At 34.1% G+C, this 19673-nt stretch overlaps 1 protein-coding gene across 2 annotated transcripts in view; it reads right to left on the reverse strand.

Moving 5' to 3' along the window:
• LOC143257560 (four and a half LIM domains protein 2-like) overlaps positions 1 to 8762 on the reverse strand; it is a 101171-nt gene extending 92409 nt beyond the window's left edge. Inside the window, exon 1 of one of the 2 annotated variants that reach the window (XM_076516427.1) lies at positions 8509 to 8762. In XM_076516427.1, the coding sequence (XP_076372542.1) occupies positions 8509 to 8595 (87 nt within the window). In that variant the 5' untranslated portion in view covers positions 8596 to 8762. The remainder of the gene's footprint in view (positions 1 to 8508) is intronic. The other variant, XM_076516429.1, reaches the window with a different exon arrangement.
• Positions 8763 to 19673: the final 10911 nt, after the last annotated feature.

Raw genomic sequence — 19673 nt, forward strand, 5'->3', positions numbered from 1 at the left:
ACAAAATGTTGTCCAGAATTGGATTCACCAATTTGTTAGGAATTGAAACCTAACAACGAAGGAAGAGTCTGAATATGGAACTACACCATCAAGAAACAGGGAGGAAAGCCAGATGGATTAAGCAGTGATGGTAAGAAAGAGATCAAGTTTTGTTGCCAGTCTTATTTTGCCTGTTTTGGTTTTAATTGTTCAATTAATTCTTACTGATTATAAGTTATATGATTCATTGTTTAAAAGTAAACTTAACCTTAGCATGGACAAGAAATGAAAATTATGTATTAAAAGTTAGTTGGTAAATAAACCTGGGGAACTGGTATAACATGTACTAGCAACTGGAAATAAGATGAGGTATTTGGAGTTTTAATTGAGATGGGTACTATAGATAATTTTTCTAACATTGAGTTTAGTGCAAATACTAAGGTTATCATGATAATAATTTAGAACTTGCTATAGTACAGCTAGAAATGATATGTTTATAATATTAGAGTAAACACTTGGAAGCTGAAAATAAATGTTTGGGAATATAATCTGAGAAAATCGTTTAGATCTAGAGTTAAAAGATAAGTGTAAGCAGAGATAATTCAAGTTCATGAAGAGTGGAAGGTAGGATAATGCTGTTATAGGGCTGACATGTACAAAAGTACTTGAGCGCAATTGTCTAAATTTTGCAAAATGGAAATATGTAGATGTATTTTATCTGTTGTTATTTTTTTAATCACAAGAAATGAGGAATGGCAACCATAAGATATGGTGTGGAAACTACTTCAGGCACAATCTGAAAAAGTATTAGCAGCATACAATAAGCGTGAGGGCAAATATTAATGTATGATGTTTTGAAATCAGCTATTTTAAAGATGTATGAGTTACGTCTAGAGACTTATCGCAAAAGGTTCAGAAAATAGAAAAAAATTATAAATGAGACATTTAAAGAGATCAGAACAATGCTGCATGAACTGTTATTTAAATGAATCAAAGATTTTAACTGCATTGCAAATGCTTACAAAATTGCAAATTTGATATATGTTTCAAGATTAATTTTTGACAAAATTACCAATAAAGTTAATAATACGGCTAAAGACCAGAAAGTCAGTAAGACGATGACATTAGCGGAAAATAGGTGACGAGGGAACATAGTGGCTAAAAGTAGGCAACAGTCAAGTTAGTAGAGCTAATTACCACAAACAAAACTAGATCGGCACTCCCAAAAAATGAGTTTGTAAAAAGGGAGAGAAATAAGAAACCTCCACCAATATATTTTTTTTATTTAACCAAGTTGGACAGATATTTAAAATTCTCTAGGAATAAAAAGACTAAGAGAGAATGTGAAATGTACTGTGTTGTATTGAACACTGAAAAGTCATTTCAAACACATTTTTATAACAAGTGGTAATAAGTGGGCAAGTCAGACAGTTAGCTAAAGACATAATGAAATGTCAAATTCTTGAAGTTGAAATAGTCATAAAGATGGCGGATGGTGTCCCACATCCATTTTAACTGGATAATGAGACAAAATGGTCTGGTTACAAAATACACCAGTACCAAGAGTAATACGTAGCCATAACAAATCAGATTAGAGAAAGCTCTAAAACAGAGATGGAAGTTAGTGAAAAATAAATTACGAATTAAATAATACAAATAACGAATAATTGTTATCTGTTAGTAAAATAGGGACTACGGACCGATAACTAATAATTAAATTACAGTTACGAGATGAGAGTTTAAATAAATGCTGTAATGAAGTCATGTTACAGGAACCAGAAATAACTAAACTCGAATGAAGCTATTGGTAGTGAAGGTCAAATACTGCTCCCAAAAGAATGTAAACACACAGTATTAGAGAAACCAAATCATGCAATGTGAAATGAGCATTTAGGTGTAGCTGAACCAAAATAGTTGATCAATAAAAACTATTACTGAAGAAAGAGAATTATGTAAAGAGCTGTCCAGCAAAAAGATCAATGGTTAATTTACCAGTTACTAGTGAAATTCTTAGTTCTATTACTGGTGATATTCTAAGACCATTTCTAATAACAAAACAACAAAATAAATATATTCTGGCAGTGGTTGTTTCTACCATTAGCTGTGTATAAGCGGTAGCACTATATTTTAAAAAGCATAAAAAAACAGTGCGGGAACTAATTATTCAAGAAAGTTGACCCATAATAATTCTTATGACACTTCGGTAGTAATTTTCAATCGAAAATAATCCAAGTATTATAAAGACGACTGGAGATAAAATAAAACACGATTTTCAAAGTAGACTTCAAACAATTGAAATCTGTGAGTAAAGAAACCAAACATGCTCGCCCTTTCAGCCGTGGGGGCGTTATAATGTGACGCTCAATCCCACTATTCGTTGGTAAAAGAGTAGCACAAGAGTTGGCGGTGGGTAGTGATGACTAGCTGCCTTCCGTCTACTCTTTCACTTCTAAAGTAGGGATGGCTAATGCAGATAGCCCTCGAGTAGTTTTGTGCGAAAATTCAAAACAAACAAACAATTATTATTTTTTCATTTTGTATATTTTTGCAGATAGCCCTGCTGTTGTTACCACGAACCACCTACTACTTTGACTCTTCTGAAGAGCTGGAATAACTATTATGCCTCGATTGCTTTTTCCGCTTGATTGAGGTCATTCACTCGATTATTAATCTGACTATCGGAATTGTTCGTGAAGAAACACATTAGAACAACTGACGGCCGAAAGTCAGTTTTTCAACAAATATTCTTTCCAAATAACAAATCTCACTGTATATTTATCTTAATCAGAATTACTTTATACCGTTCAATTCGTTATAAAATAAGCTGTTTTCTGAGAGAGTTGTAGGAAAGACAAGCGGCTTTCAAAACACGCTCTGATTACGTCAGAGATCACTTGTTGAAAGCAAAGTTACCATTTGTCACTTTTTTCATGAGCTTGTCACGGATTTACTACTATATATTTATTTTAATATCGATGTTTATTTTAGTTAAATATATATTTAGAAATTCATGTAACTTATACTGTTAAATGTGTATTGCGAAATTTCGCCTATTCCCTAAATTTATAGAAAATTATCGAGTGTTAGAATCAACAACATATGTTTTACGAAACCACTAGCTTATCGTCAAATATTGTGATCAACTGAACTTTCGAGAACTTCATCTAAAGTTTATAAATCGACACGCCAAGAGACAGTTTATATTATTGGTTTACTGCAGTTAGTATACTATAAACCTCGGTAGTTATTAATCGGAAAAACCATAGATAATTGGCCAGGAACGTTTATAGACATCGAACATCACAAACCGCTTAATTTCAGCAGACCACCATCGGATGTTAATATTTCTACGAAGACGTCGTATAACTTTGGCTGTAAAAAACTCACGCATAATCAGCAAGAGCTAGTTAACTAGCCGTTAAGTGAACTGTACCGATACCAATTCGATATTTATTCGTTCATCGGGAACCGCTGATAAAATATCCAATTCCAGACCAAAAATTCCAAACTCTTTATTGTTTGTAAGTTTGTAAAACACTTGTAAATCAATTATTATTTTTAATAATCATTACTATAAATTGTATTATTACTTGCATATTAAAATATATTTGTGTTAAGAAAGAAAACCATGTGTATTAATCTTGTTTGCAAATATAAATTTGACACATATTAACATTTAATTAACTTCTAAAATCAAAACTTAAAAAAAGAATTCACTTCTACGCTATTTCAAATTGAAATACGTAATATAATAAATTGGGAACTCGTCAGAGATACATTATCACGTAAAATTCTTCAAATGATTTATATATTTTAATTATAATAACCAAAAAGGCTAGTTTATTTTTAATTTTTATTCTGCTATTATCAGTTAACAAATGCGTATGTAATAACAAAAACTAATAAGTGTAGTTTTAGGTGATTTTGCAGAATGACTTAGAACTGGTAGGGACTGTGAGAGAAATGAAAAACTATAATTAATAACCTATGTAGAGTGTTGACTGACAACACCTGCAGTTACAAATATCAGCCATTAAAACCAAACGTAAACCTATATTAAATGTGGAAAAATAATTCCCACAGCATTAATGATATATTTCTGTTGTGCTATTGATTAGGAAGAGAAAGTAGTTTTTTTCTAACACAAATATCTTATAGTTTACACCTTGTCAATGTGTCCTCATATTGTTAGATTGCTTATCAGTACAGGGACTTCCCCATTGAAGTTTTCTAATTTTATCTTAAAAGATAAACTTAGTGCTTTGAAAGTGTTTAAGATCAAGAGAGATCCAGCTGAGTCTACACTTTGATCAACGTGTGTTATACTAGTTTCGGATAAACCCTTTCTTCACTGGTAATCTTGAACATAAGTCAATCAAAGAGAGACAAACTGGATCTATATCATAGTGAAAAGTAATAAGCATATCATTGGTGTGAAAGTGCCTTGTAGTCACTATGAGGTAATTTTATTTTAAGCATGGTTAAAATAATCAAGCTTCAGTGCCTGAATTATTTTTGAAATATACATTAAGTGTTTCTGACATAAACTTATAAATATTTTAATAAATATATGAAATATGTGATTGGGTTAAAAAAATTCAGAAATCTTTAAATAAATGACAATTATATATTAATTAAAATGTCTAACCGAGATATTCAACAGGTTCAACGGAGTTATATCTGCTTTTAATTTTAAATTCTGTGACATCAGCTCATATTTGCTGTTGACTACACACAAATATTTTGGTTGGTTTGCATGTTGGGCATTGATTTTCATGCGTCTGTGAATATGCCTTATTGATTTTACTAGACCACTATAGTATTAAGTACTTTCGTAATTAAGTTTTTCTACTTAAAACATCCGGTAAACTTAAAAAGGCATATATAACGTTAAAATTTGAAGATCGATTTTTGTGACATAAAATAGTTAAATAAGCTGTTATAGGCTAGACCAAACGAAAACTGTCTACTCAGCTCGTGTAAATAATTCACTGATATCGTACAATGTTTTTAACAAACTAAAACCGAATTACACCAAACATGAACAAAAAATCACACAAACCTTCTTATTTTATCATTTCCTTAAGCATTAGGCTACAGTAATAATCGCAATTAACACATCTGTTTTATTTTCAAACAGTATGCGTTTTGAAACTTTGTAGAATGAATACTCTGCCCAAATAATCAATCAAAGAATAGCATGCATTTCACTCTCAAAACCAAACAGTGTGTAAGAATGGAACATACTAACTAGGCTGGTTTTAAATTGTACCATCTCTTCTTCAATATAAAAATTTCGACGAAGTTTCACTCACTTTGTCTACTCTAAGATATGTTGAAAATTCCAAGAAAGATATTTTCCAAATTTAGTACAAATATAGATAGTGCAGAAATTGTCTCTACTGACATAAAATAATTTTCTAACTTATTGTAATTGATAATATAGCCATCCGCTTTGAAATATTAAAAACTCTAGCTGTATGTATGCGGACTTACAACGCTACAATCCGAGTTTCAATAACCGTGGTGGGCAGAATACAGATAGTCCATAGTGTTGATTTGTTCTTAACTTCAACCAACCAACTATTGTAGAAGTGGAAGGTAACATTTAACTACAATTAATTTACAATTAAATGTGTTTGGAAAGAAAGACTTGTGGACAACCAGTTTTACATAACTACTGACAGAAAGAAATCTCAACGGCATGAATGGTGTTTTAAATCAGTATGTTTTTTTAACTTGGTTTGTTGTGCATAATAGCTAGAGGTCATTAACCGTTTAAATAATAATAACAAGTAATTTATACCTATGTGTAAAGGAAGGATTTCGTCACAGTTCTTGCATTGTCTTTATGGAGATATTACTTACATACATTTATTCTAGATTATATTATCGTCTCCATTTGACATATTTTTATTTTATTTGTAAATGATCAACTGAAACAGTAAGAGTGCAAAGTAAAACTTTATTATTATTTAATTACTAATGTGGACCATTTGAAATACGTACTGTCAAGTTGTAATGAGTACTTAACGGTGTTTACCATTCGTCAGGCTTGTGGTGAATGAGGGTATGAGATTGGTTTACATCTTTACAACGGAATTACTGTAGCAAACCTAATACATTAAACGTATTTGCGTAAGAGAGTAAAAAACTAGCAAGGAACGTTAGAACAAAACCTCGATTCAATGAGGACAACATAACGAACGGTGGTGAGAATCAGAACGGTGATTGTTATTATGAATGCATTCGTTGTGATGGTATCGGAACATGTACATTCTTTAAGAATATGTGGTCACGTGATTTTCGTCCAATTATGCATTCCACCTCTTCGGTTACTCTCCAAACACATACATATGTGATGCGAAATCTTATAATTGTGCATATCTTAACGATTATGTTAGACCAGCAAGTAAAAAATGGCGCTCAGAAATATATATAATTTTCTTAAATTAAAATATTATGTACAACTATATTGTTAATATTTTGTTATAACATTCTGTATTACCATACTGATATTTAGTTATGACATTCTGTTCTACCAGATTCTTAATATTTAGTTACAATATTCTGTTCTACCATATTTTTAACATTTAGTTATAACATTCTGTTTTACCAGATTCTTAATATTTAGTTATAACATTCTGTACTACCATATTATTAATATTTGGTTATAATATTCTGTACTACCACATTATTAATATTTAGTTATAACATTCTGTACTACCATATTATTAATATTTGGTTATAATATTCTGTACTACCGTATTATTAATATTTAGGTATAACACTCTGTATTACCGTATTATTAATATTTTATACTAGTATATTGTTTCCTCATGATCTTCTATAGTAGTGGATCAGTGGAATGTTTATAGACTCACAGTGTTAAAGCTCGGAATTCGATCTTCTATAAAGCACGTTTGTGTTAAAACAAACACAGACATCCTATACAAAAATAGTGTTAATATTTCTTTGTAATGAAACCAAAACACGATAACTTTTGGAAAAGGTAAGTAGGAGTCCTTCTCGACGCAACACGTTCACATATTGAGATCTACAGTTGTGTTCAGATTGGAAATCCATAATTTCCAATTTAGAGACATATTTTCTATTTAATAGTAGTAGAAGAAAGAAACATGTAAATCAACTATACAATAAAAGTCATGCAGTAAGTCATACCACAGCCATGATAAATAAAGTAGAGTGTCTTGTAACAAGCGAGAATCCGCAAACATAAAGGTCAAGGGTAAAAGCCATCCTCGTACACTATGCACCAATCAACAAGGATTACGGTTTGGGAAAGCGATACAAGCCACGTGAGCACAACTTTCCTCCACAACATATTAGTTGAATCTTTATTTACCTCAAGCACCCGGAGAATAAAACTGATATTCACACTATTCTGGTTACCATTCGCAATATCTATGGATCCCTGTGTGATAAGACTGTTGACACGCTTTAGCAGTAGACAGACCATGGAAAGCATGGAAGGAAAAAGAGTTTGCTTTGAACTTAACAGATTTAAGTGGAATCTTTTTCTTTTTTTGCAATTAAAAGCAATCATTTTATTATAACGTGCTTAGTCTCTTTATACAATTGGACATATATTTCCAATAATGTAATTAAAAATATATATCATTAGCAATTTATGCAAATTTTTTATTATTATTTAGAGTATTGGTTGTCAGGCCCAGTTTATTGATATTAACATCATCCGAAGCAGTTGGCAAAGTTTTATATTATAGTCTAAATAAGTGTCGTTAAGCACGTGATTTCAATCAGAAAACCCTACAAATTAAGTATCTATTTACGTGTGGTAGACATCTTCGTGAACTAAAAAAATCAAATATTTATCACGCGTAAAAGAAATGATTGACTAACGAGATAAACACGGAAACATGACCTGAATTAAAAACTAATTTTAGTTTGTTTAACAGTCTCTGTAAATGTGTCTGGTTGTTTTTTTTCTATAGAGTAAAGACAGAGTCAGTTATAATGCTGTCCACCAAAGGGAACTGAGCCTCCTATTTCAGCATTTTAAGTATGTAAACTTACAATGAGAAAAAACATGAAGTCTTCTCGCCAATGATAGAGAAAGGTTTTTATTAATATCACGAGATTTCTTTAAGTAATATATGAAGCACGTGATCAGAGATAACTGCTTTCAGAGCAACATTGGTTTTACTATCTAAAAGTCCCTGAAAGATTACAACAACTTGATTATCTTTTGACATTCTTACGCCGGTTTAGTACCGGGTCAAAGTCTACATGAAATAGTTAATTCCGGTAATAGAATCCATGATGCAAAATACGCCTTATGTGACGTGTAAAATGCCTGTTGTTGGTTTCACACGTCTTAACATGTAAAGAACCTTCTCGAAAACTGAGTATACTATATATAATTCTATTATTTCCACGTTTCACGCTTTCCTTATTGACGGCTACAAACAAAGCTAGACAGAGCAGTATGAAAGAAACACATTTTCAATTCATAGAATATGTGACACAAAACACAAGTTTACCCACCGTTTTATGGGATATTTTCCACGAAGGTCTCTCTGCAGTTTCGGTGTTAAATTTCCGAATAATGGTGCACGACTTTTCTTCTGCCATCGTTTTACCTATAGTTAACTCTCTGGTCTAGTTAGCAGGGAAAAACCAAAAACTATCATATGGAAATTTACACATTACGGGACGCTCTGACAATCTCTCTACCGCCGCCTGTACTAGAGATTAGAGTACTCAAGGGGCTTGCCCCTGCGCAGTACTCGTTATATATGTTCACATCACGTGAGACAGTTGGTTTCTTTTATATAAAAATAAAAGCGCAAAAATATGAGAATTCGAATACTACTTGTAGAATATTACACTGCCAGTTTACAAGTTATAACCCAACAGAGAGAGGTATGGGTCACTATACAGATTAGATTATCATACAAATGCATACACACACACATCTTTATGCTATTATTTTGTTTTCCGGAAACGATATTCGAGTTATTCGTTCAGTAACAGTATAATATTTTAATTTTGTTACGTTTTTATTGCTAATGGTATTAGAGATATAAATAAGAATTTGAAAAAATACACACAAAAGTAATGAAAAATCAAATTTAAAACGATAGACCTTTAAGACATTAAGTTGTTTGGTACGTAACACAAGATGGTAAATTTTCATTCTTATTAATAAGAATATATAGAGAAAACTCAAATTACAATGACAATACTTTTAAACATGTATGAACAGTGCTGAAAAGAGCTTTCATAGCCCAGAATAATAATTCGTACATGTTTGTCCAATCATACGCCAGCTTATTTGTTGGTAGTCGAGTATTCGCTTAATTTGTTTGTTTTGAATTTCGTTCACAGCCACACGAGAGCTATCTGCGCTATCAGTCCCTAATTTAGCAGTGTAAGACCAAAAAAAAAAGGCAGCTTGTCATCACCACCCACCTTCAACTTTCGGACTACTCTTTTACCAACAAATAGTGGGATTGACCGTCACTTTATAACGCTTCCATAGCTGAAAGGGCTAGCATATTTGGTGTGACAAGGATTCGAGCCCGAATCCACCTCCAGATTAAGAGTCAAGCGCCCTAACCACCTAGCCATGCGGGGTGCGCTTGCTTAAGAACTACTCACGTATGCAACCAAAATCAAAAAGTTATTCAAACACTTTGGCCAAGACGGTATTATTTCCATCACAACGTCTTTTATTACTTTTTATAATACACAATAATTTCAGGTATTACTCTAAGCTTTTTTTCATCTGTGTGATCTCAGATTCATAAATTAAGCCTAATTATGATATTTCTCTTGTCTTTTCTATTCAATATCGCTACTTTAAGAAAACAATATTTATTTTCCTTTACTCCTTAATTAACCTCACTGGCATTTCCTAATCTTTAGATATTTCAAATATGATTCATATCGTTGTTCCCCCTCAGCTTCCAGATTGAATACTTATAAAGGCATTCCATTTATGTTTTTTGTTTCTTTATTATTTAAAGTCAACGAAGTTAGTATTTAGTTTTCTGCTTCTGCAAGTAAGTAAAGTTTCTTTGCTGTAGAGAAAATACAATAATTTTAAATGGCTTTTGTTCTTTAATACAATGCTTATTTTAAGAATTACGAAATATGTCAGTATTTTATTAGATTTTATTTTTGTTTATTATTTATAGTTTACAAAACAGCATTTATTTTGGTTTATATTTCTCTCTTTCTTAACAGTTTGATTTTTTGTTTAATTTCGCGCAAAGTTACATGAGGGCTACCTACGATAGCCGTCCCTAATTTAGCAGTGTAAGACTAAAGGGAAGGCAGCTAGTCATCACAACCCACCGCCAATTCTTGGGTTACTCTTTTACCATTACAACGCTAAAATCAGGGGTTCGATTCCCCTCGGTGGGCTGAGCAGATAGCCCTTTGTGGCTTTGCTATAAGAAAAACACAAACACACTCTTTTACCAACGAATAGTGGGATTAATCGTCATATTATAATACCCCACAGCTGAAAGAGCAAGCATGTTTGATGTGACGGGGATTCGAATCCGCAACCCTCGGATTATGACTCGAGTGCCTTATCCACCTGGCCGGGCCGGGCCGGGCCCTTTCTTAACAAATGAGTAAGATTTGAAGTTTCCTTCTCTGTCTTCACTTTTTAGTATGACTACTTTAAGTTCTTGTTTTTGTAATCACGCACAAAGTTACACAATGAGCTATCTGCGCTTTGCCCACCACAGTTATTAAAACCCGGTTTCTAGCGTTGAAAGTCCGCCGACATGCCGCTGTGCCACAGCGGGGGGAATTACTTTACGTATTTCAATAAATAAATCAGACACTTTTTAACGTATATTTTTATCTGTTTAGCCTGTTTCTACGTGAAGTCTAGGAAGACAATAAGTATTTCCCAATATCTCTCCAAGTGTTTTTAGTCGAGTTTAATCCTTCTACTTGTTATTAATGTTTATTCGGAGTCTTTATTCCCTATCTAGTGTAAAAAAAAAAATTTCAAGTGATTGGTTTCCCTTTCACACTCTCTATTTTAATATTTGAGAAATGCAAGGGTATATCTTTAGGTTTCTGTCTGTTTACTAGATGAAATATATGAAGACAACGGTTATTTTATTGTCGTTTTCAATGTGTTAACTTTCCGAAATAAGTGGAACAGCGGTATATCTGCGGACTTACAAACTTAGTTTCGATATCAATAGAGAGCCCACTGAGTAACTTTGTCTAAAAAGTAACACTGTAGCATATATTCTACTTTTATTTTCTGTCTTATCACTGTTTGTAATATAAACTAATTTCAGGTATTTCACTAACGTATTTTACATATCTGTATTTTAAGTTTGAGGAATTCAGGCATATTGTGGTATTTTTACTGTCTGTCTGTTTACGAAAACAACATATCTTTTCTTTTACTTTTTACTTAACCAAACTATAACTTACTATACCTATTTTACATTTCCTAATCTCTATGTATTTAAGCTGAAGTATACATATACATTCCATCTTAAATTTAATATTCATGAACCTATTTTTTTTTAACATTTTTCGTCAAACAGTAATTGGTTCGGCTTATTTTTAATTTCGCGCAAAGCTACATGAGGGCTATCTGTATTAGTTTTCCTTCATTTAATAGTGAAAGATAAGGGAGAAAGCAACTAGTTAACACCAACCACCGCCAACTTTTGAGCTACTCTCTTACCAATAAATAGAGTGGTTGCTCATTATATTATAAGACCCCCGTGACTATCATGTTTGGTAGCGGGGATTCAAACCTGCAACCCGAAGATTGCGAGTCGATCATTTTAATTATGTTAGGCTCCAAAACAGTTACTAATGTTCTTGATTTTCCTGTATTATCAAACCAATTTAACAATGTTTGAAGTTTTTGGCGTTTCTTTGCTATCTCTAGTATAAAGGAAATTTAATAATTTAAAATTAATTTCTCCCTCAGTAAAATTTTTATTTTAATAATTGGGTAAGATATTTCTGTCTGTTTACTACCTCTACTTGAGGATATTTTATTGTATTTTACTTTTCACTGGAAAAGGAAAGTTTGTTTTTGAATTTCGCACAAAGCTACTCGAGGGCTATCTGTGCTAGCCGTCCCTAATTTAGCAGTGTAAGACCAGAGGAAAGGCAGCTAGTCATCACCACCCACCGCCAACTCTTGGGCTACTCTTTTACCAACGAATAGTGAGATTGATCGTCACATTATAACGCCCCCACAGCTGAAAGGGCGAGCATGTTTGGCGAGACAGGGATGCGAACCCGTGACCCTCAGATTACGAGTCGCACGCCTTAACACGCTTGGCCATGGCGGGCCACTGGAAAAAGGAAGGTTACTACTGGTATTCCCTACGTCTGTTTGTTTGTAATTAAGAACAAAGCTACAATGTGTTATCTGTGCTCTTCCCGTCTGATGTATCGAAATGCAGTTCCCAGCGTTGTAAATCTGAAGACATATCGCCGTGTCACTAAGGGCTATTCACTATGAAGAACAGAAAAAATACTACTTTCGTTAACTTGACGAGTAGTGTCAAGGAAATACATTTATATAAAGTGTTATTTACGAGTAATGTCAAAGAAATACATTTATATACAGTTTTATATACGAGTAGTGTCAAGGAAATACATTTATATAAAGTGTTATAAACGAAAACTGCAATGGGACATAGATACATATGTCATTTTATTCCCTTATTTAAACTACAAAGATCTGAAAACGTTTAGGGGAATGCCTCAATCTGTTGTATATTAGAAATGTGTGAAATATATTATAAAATTTTACTCGTCAGTTAATTAACATAGAGTGAAGACAACAAAATAACAATTGTTTTCGTAAATTTCAGGTAGTGAACAGACAACAAACGAAAATAAATACATTTATGCTTTCAGAATATCAAAACATGGACTGTTTTAAGAGAAAAAAAATCGTTTGACATGAATACATTTCTTTTGTACCAGAAAGGCAAAAGAGACAGCAGTTTGAATTTCACGTGAAACTATACGATGATTATCTGCGCTAGCTGTCCATAATTTAGCAGCGTAAAATTCGAATGAAGAAAACTAGTTATCACCAACCACCGACGACTCTTGGGCTACTCTTTTACCAATTAATAGTGAAATTGGCCGTCGCATTATAACGCCTCCTCTACTGAAAAGGCTTGTATGTTTGGTGTGATGGGTATTCGAACTCGCGACCCTCAGAATACGAGTTGAGCCATGCCTGGTCAAAGAGCGTGCAAAAAACCGTCGAAATAGTTGAGCAGTTTTAAGCTTGACTGAAAAGACTCGGAGAAATATTAAGAAATAATTATTGTTTTTTTAAACGCAGAACAATAAAAAATAAACAGAATAAACTATCAAGGAAAGGATCTTTTACCTTTTACCTAGAAAAGTAAAAAGAGAGGAAAAATGTAAAATAAGGTGGTTTGTTTTTTATTCAGTTAATAAATACACAAATAATAAAACCAAAATAAATGTTATTTTCGTTAAATAGAAATAGTTTACAGATAAAAATGCAACAGAATGACGTAGTTTTGTGTTTCATAGTGGCGGTTTAGGCGCTCGACTTAGAGTCGTGGGTTAGAATCTCCGTTGCACCAAACATACTCGCCCTTTTCGCGTGGGGGCGTTATAATGTGACGTTCAATCCCACTATTCGTTGGTAAAAAGAGTAGCCCAAAAGTTAGCGGTCGATGGTGACGAGTAGCTGCCTTCCTTCTAGTTTTTGTTTGTTTGTTTTGGAATTTCGCACAAAGCTACTCGAGGGCTATCTGTGCTAGCCGTCCCTAATTTAGCAGTGTAAGACTAGAGGGAAGGCAGCTAGTCATCACCACCCACCGCCAACTCTTGGGCTACTCTTTTACCAACGAATAGTGGGATTGACCGTCACATTATAACGCCTCCATGGCTGGGAGGGCGAGCATGTTTGGCGCAACGCGGGCTCGAACCCGCGACCCTCGGATTACGAGTCGCACGCCTTACGCGCTTGGCCATGCCAGACCGTCCCTTCTAGTTTTACACTACTAAATTAGAGATGGCTAACGCAGATAGCCCTCGTGTAGCTTTGCGCGAAATTCAAAACAAACCTAATTGTTAAAATTTTTATTTTAATAAAGAAAAAATCACTTGAAATGACTAAATTTTCTTTACAACAGAGAGAGCAAAGAAATGTTAAAAACTTGCAGCAAAGTGAATCTTGGCTTAAATAGTTAATAATAATAATAATAGTTAATGTGGGTTATCTGTTTATTTTGACCATAAAGTTCTTTAATGTCAAAGTTACCATCTTGTTTCACTACGGTGAACAATCCTTATAATAATTTAACATTTTTTGTTTCATTTGTTAACAGCAGGTGGTTTCATATGTTTATCTCCAAATTTGATTTCGCTCACCTCGTTCTTCTTATGGCTCTTTCTCTATGTTTTCAGAAGGTTTAGTCAAATTTTTCTTTGTTACCTTAAATGCGATTTCTACTATCTCATCATTTCTGCTTTGAAGACCTCACTTAAAGTGTAATTCATCCTTTAAGGTGGCAGTATTCCATTTATAGGTAACATTATATCTCCACAATGTAACTAGAATGTTTTCTCTTGTGTAAAATCCTTCATTTCTATAGGTAATAAGTGTAACTATCTCCTTTTGATCCTCATCATAATATCGTATACAAGAAGGTCCTATTACACTTTTTCCCTAGACCGTTAGCAACTAGGTGACAAACAGTGATCTCAATTCATTTTAATCTCAACAATTCATAGATTTCTTTTATTAATTTTAAAATGAAATGCATACTTTTGTGTGTTAGCAAATGCCCAACTATAACGTTATTTACGAACTCCTTTTCAAAGTTTCTGCTCTTTGATCTGGTAAACATATTGTTTCCAGATATCCAGTCAAGTAATCAGCAACAACTAATATTTTTTTCCTGCATGGAAAGCGAGTAGGGAACCTAAAATATCCATAGTCATCATCCGTAATGGTATCACTGAATTAAACTTACCATTCTCTGTAAGGGAGTATTTCTTAAAAGCAAAATGATCTTTCGCTTTGACAATCCATACCCACTTCATAATAGTTAAAAATTATTTTCTATTGTTATACAAAATAACTGTTTACTTATTCGTCTGTATGTCATAAGTGAGTCGCAAATGAAGTGTCACAATTAGTAGGCACGACCTCACGTTTCACTTAAATTTTCATTTTTTTCTCCACTTTTCTCCATGATACTTCAGAATTTAACACATACCCAGACAGTGTCTCCTCCCTTAACACATACATAGCCAGTGTATTCTCTTTTAATACATACATAGTCTCTTCTTCCTCAACACGTATATAGTCAGCGTCTTCTCCCTTAACACATACCCAGACAGTGTCTCCTCCCTTAACACATACATAGCCAGTGTCTCCGTCCTTAACACATGCATAGTCTCCTTCCTTAACACATACATTAACAGTGTATTCTCCCTCAACACATACATTATCAGTGCCTTCTCCCTTAACAAATACATTTACAGTGTATTCCCCCTCAAGACATGCACAGTCAGTATCTCCTCCCTTAACACGTACATAGTATCTACTTCCTTAACACATGCATAGTCAGTATATCCTCCCTTAACACATGCATAGTCAGTGTCTTTTCCCTTAACACATAATAGCCAGTGTCTTCTCCCTGTTCCTCAAGTACATTTACTACAGATTCTTCCTTTTATTCGTTGATAATAACAACCCACAGACAAGTTCACTCAGACCCCACATACCAAAAAGAACCTGAACCCATAGACAAGTTCACTCAGATCCCACATACCAAAAAGAACCTGAACCCACAGACAAGTTCACTCAGATCCCACATACCAAGAAGAACCTGAATCCACAGACAAGTTCACTCAGATCCCACATATCAAGAAGAACCTGAACCCACAGACAAGTTCACTCAGATCCCACATACCAAGAAGAACCTGAACCCACAGACAAGTTCACTCAGATCCCACATGTCAAGAAGAACCTGAACCCACAGACAAGTTCACTCAGATCCCACATACCAAGAAGAACCTGAACCCACAGACACGTTCACTCAGATCCCAAATACCAAGAAGAACCTGAACCCACAGACAAGTTCACTCAGATCCCACATACCAAGAAGAGCCTGAACCCATAGACAAGTTCACTCAGATCCCACATACCAAGAAGAACCTGAACCCACAGACAAGTTCACTCAGATCCCACATATCAAGAAGAACCTGAACCCACAAAAAGTTTACCCAAACCCCCCATACCAAGAAGAACACATTAAAAACACATACAGACTCACGCTTCAACAGTCACTGACTTTTTCCAAACGTTGAACTGTGAAACCCAGGCTCGTGTCTCCAAGGAAACCTAGACAGAAGAACAATTCGCGTGAGTGTTTCGTAGTTTTCCTTGCTCTTCATTCAAACGTTTCATTCACGTGATTTATATATGACTGATACCGAATTTTACCAATATTTCCTTCTTCAGTACTAATATAACTTAACCTCAGAAGACGATCATATCTTCTAAGACTACAACCAGACTTTTTCAGCTTTACCACAGACTTACCACCAACCTAGTTAATTAAAGATGTTCACTTATACCAACGTGTATTAATCTTGTGTTTTATACCAAGTATCTATCAACTTGGTGTTTTATGTCCTTCCAACGTCCGCAGGACACGGTTAGAACAATTTTATTCAGCGCCCTTCCCACGAAAGTGGGTTTTATCAGGTACTCCTCCTCCCCACACACAAACACATCAAAAATATTTGCCTTAAATTTTTTAATCCTGTAATCCAAGTCCTGAAAATATGCCTTTCCGTATTAAATTTCATGTCAAGCTCAAGCTATATACATTTTCATTCTAACTATAATTTTCTAAATCTAAATTTCTACTTACTGGCTTGATCTTAAAGTGCTATTTTCAAACATTACTTGACTTTATATGTCAACCGGAATGCAGCACAAGACTTAAGCAATTTAATCAGGTAGTATTTTTACCTATCTCAGTTAGTTACAATTAATAAATAAATATTTTAAGTCCTACACAGCTTTATTATCTTTCACTCCCCAATAGGACCAAACCTTAATTTCGCAAGCGGGGTTGAGTAGCAACAACAGTTTCTGAGATCTGGTATGGCCACATGGGTTAGGGCACTCGACTCGTAATTTGAGTGTCGCGGGTTCAAATACCCACCACACCAAATATGATCGCCATTTCAGCCGTGAGGGCGTTATAATGTGACGATCAATCCCGCTATTCGTTGGTTAAAGAGTAGTCCAAGAATTGGTGGTGGGTGGTGATGACTAGCTGCCTTCCCTCTAGTCTTACACTGCTAAATTAGGGACGGCTAGCACAGATAGCCCTCGAATAGCTTTGCGCGAAATTCAAAACAAACCAAACCAAAGCTGTAAGGGCGTTATAGTGTGACAGTCAATCCCACTATTCGTTGGTAAAAGAGTAGCCTAAGAGTTGGCAGTGGGCGGTGATGTCTAGCTGCTTTCCCTCTAGTCTTACATTGCTAAGCGAGGGATGAATAGCGCAGATAGCCCTCGAGTAGCTTTGCGCGAAATTAAAAAAAAACAAACAAATAGATTCTGAACGCCCCTGTGAGATATTAAACCAAAATACTAAGTTAGTCAGTCAGACATAGTGACCTGAGGCAGAAAGGCGGAAAAGTTCCGAAACGTCGTTTCTACACGTGTGTTTCTACAACAGGCAGTTGCCGTCCATTCAACTAAGTTTCATACTTTTATTTACATTAAACATCTCACGGACACTACAGTAATCAAGCATTGGTTTAAGCGTAGTTATTCTATACTTATTAGTTTAATTAAGACGTTTTCATTTTGCTAAACGTCCTGCACATTACTTCAATCAGGAACTCTTGTTATGAACTCTGTTGCCCAACTTAACTATAGTTGTTTGCCTATCTAATATTTTATATTTTATCGCTCTATTTCATCTTATTTTAGTATTATTTACCTAATTTTTACTTTTTTCTTTACTATCCCTACGTCTACTACTTGTACTTTTCGTTAGGATTCAGGATATTCTTGTTTATTTCTTCTATTCTGATTTCTTTTCAAACTATTAGGTCAGTTACCATGCCAACTTTGTCACTTATTACTATACTTAAGAATATCAGTGGTTTTGTGTTTGAACTGTTGACCTTTAGCCGCACCTACTCGAGTTTGAAATCTACCTTTAGTTTGAGTCCATAAAATTTTCAATATTTTCCTCAGTTTGACCATGAAAGAATGATATAGTGCCTGTTGCACTGTCCTATAGTACTGACAGAAGTGGGATCTATCACTTCATACATCTTCCTCTATTTTCATTTCTCCTTTAGCTGTAGCCATGCTTACTTCTTTTGCTACTACTTATTCCCATAATTATTAACCTAAATAAACCTATTTCGAATTCTTTCCCACATTTTTTACAACTCGTTTTTAGTCAGTTCAAACTTCTGTCACACTGGGACATTTTCTGACAGATTAGTGTCTTGTGAGGCTTGGGTTCAGCTTCAAATTCTTACAAATAATGTATGTATTTCCAAGATACTTTTATGCAGTTATGGGAGATACTAACAAGACACAGAAACTCTGGATCAGGCAGTGGATTCAGACTTGACTGCAATTCTTGCTTCTTTAAAGCCTGCAATCAGGATGTTGGTGATATTTCATGTGGGACAGAAACCATAATTTTGGCACATAATTAAAGTCTTAGCTCAACTACATTATATACAGTACTACAACATCTTACAAATTCTTCTTGTCTTTAATTTCTCAGACTAGGTGCACCTTTCTTCTTGGAAAGTGTCAGTAATTCCCGGGCAAGCCTAGAATCCAGGGCAGTCGACCTTAGTCCTGCACATGTTCTGTTAGAATAAGCATCTGTATTCCAGGGCTTGAGTTTCTTTGGTGATGTCACTACTTCTTCTCCTTTAACCTTTTCTCCATAGTGATACCCAATATCTCATCCAATCCTCAACAAGTGTTTTAATTATCAGAAATATACTACTGACTTTTATCAATTCAATAACGTATGTTTTTCACTGATAATAGGAACTGTACATTTTTACTCTCTGGTTTTTCAGTCTTGGAAGTTTTCCTTCAGTGAAGCACGTGTTTTTGTGACCTCAATTTCTCCATTACCTCATTTGGTTATCCACCGCACTTGTTAACGTCAGCACTAAGACTCTTCTTTGACTTATTTGGTTAGCTGATGTATGTTATGCTTTTTCTGTGGTATTCAGCTCACCATAATTAAGGCTAACCAGTTTTTACCAGAAAATCGTAAAATAATAATACACTTGTTGTTATGCACTTATTTTAGTAAACAGCCAGGAAAGAAGAACTAAACATTACAGTAAGTCTTAATTCACAAAACGTAGACTACACAGATGGAAGAAATTAGTGAAATATCTCAAATTGTTATATATCGCAAAGAGTAATAACACAAAAACAACAAACAAAATTAAAACGTCTAATATCGTTTTACTTTTCGGTTAGTTAAGTCAGAGGAAAAGACGACAAAATAACTATGATTTTCATAAATCTTACATAAATCTGTGAACAGACAGAAAACAAAAATATACTTACATGTTTCCCAAATATTAAAATAGAGAACAGTACTGAAAGAAATCATTCATTATTATTTTTT

The sequence above is a fragment of the Tachypleus tridentatus genome, chromosome 7 (assembly GCF_004210375.1).
Source record: "Tachypleus tridentatus isolate NWPU-2018 chromosome 7, ASM421037v1, whole genome shotgun sequence".
Lineage (NCBI taxonomy): Eukaryota > Metazoa > Arthropoda > Merostomata > Xiphosura > Limulidae > Tachypleus > Tachypleus tridentatus.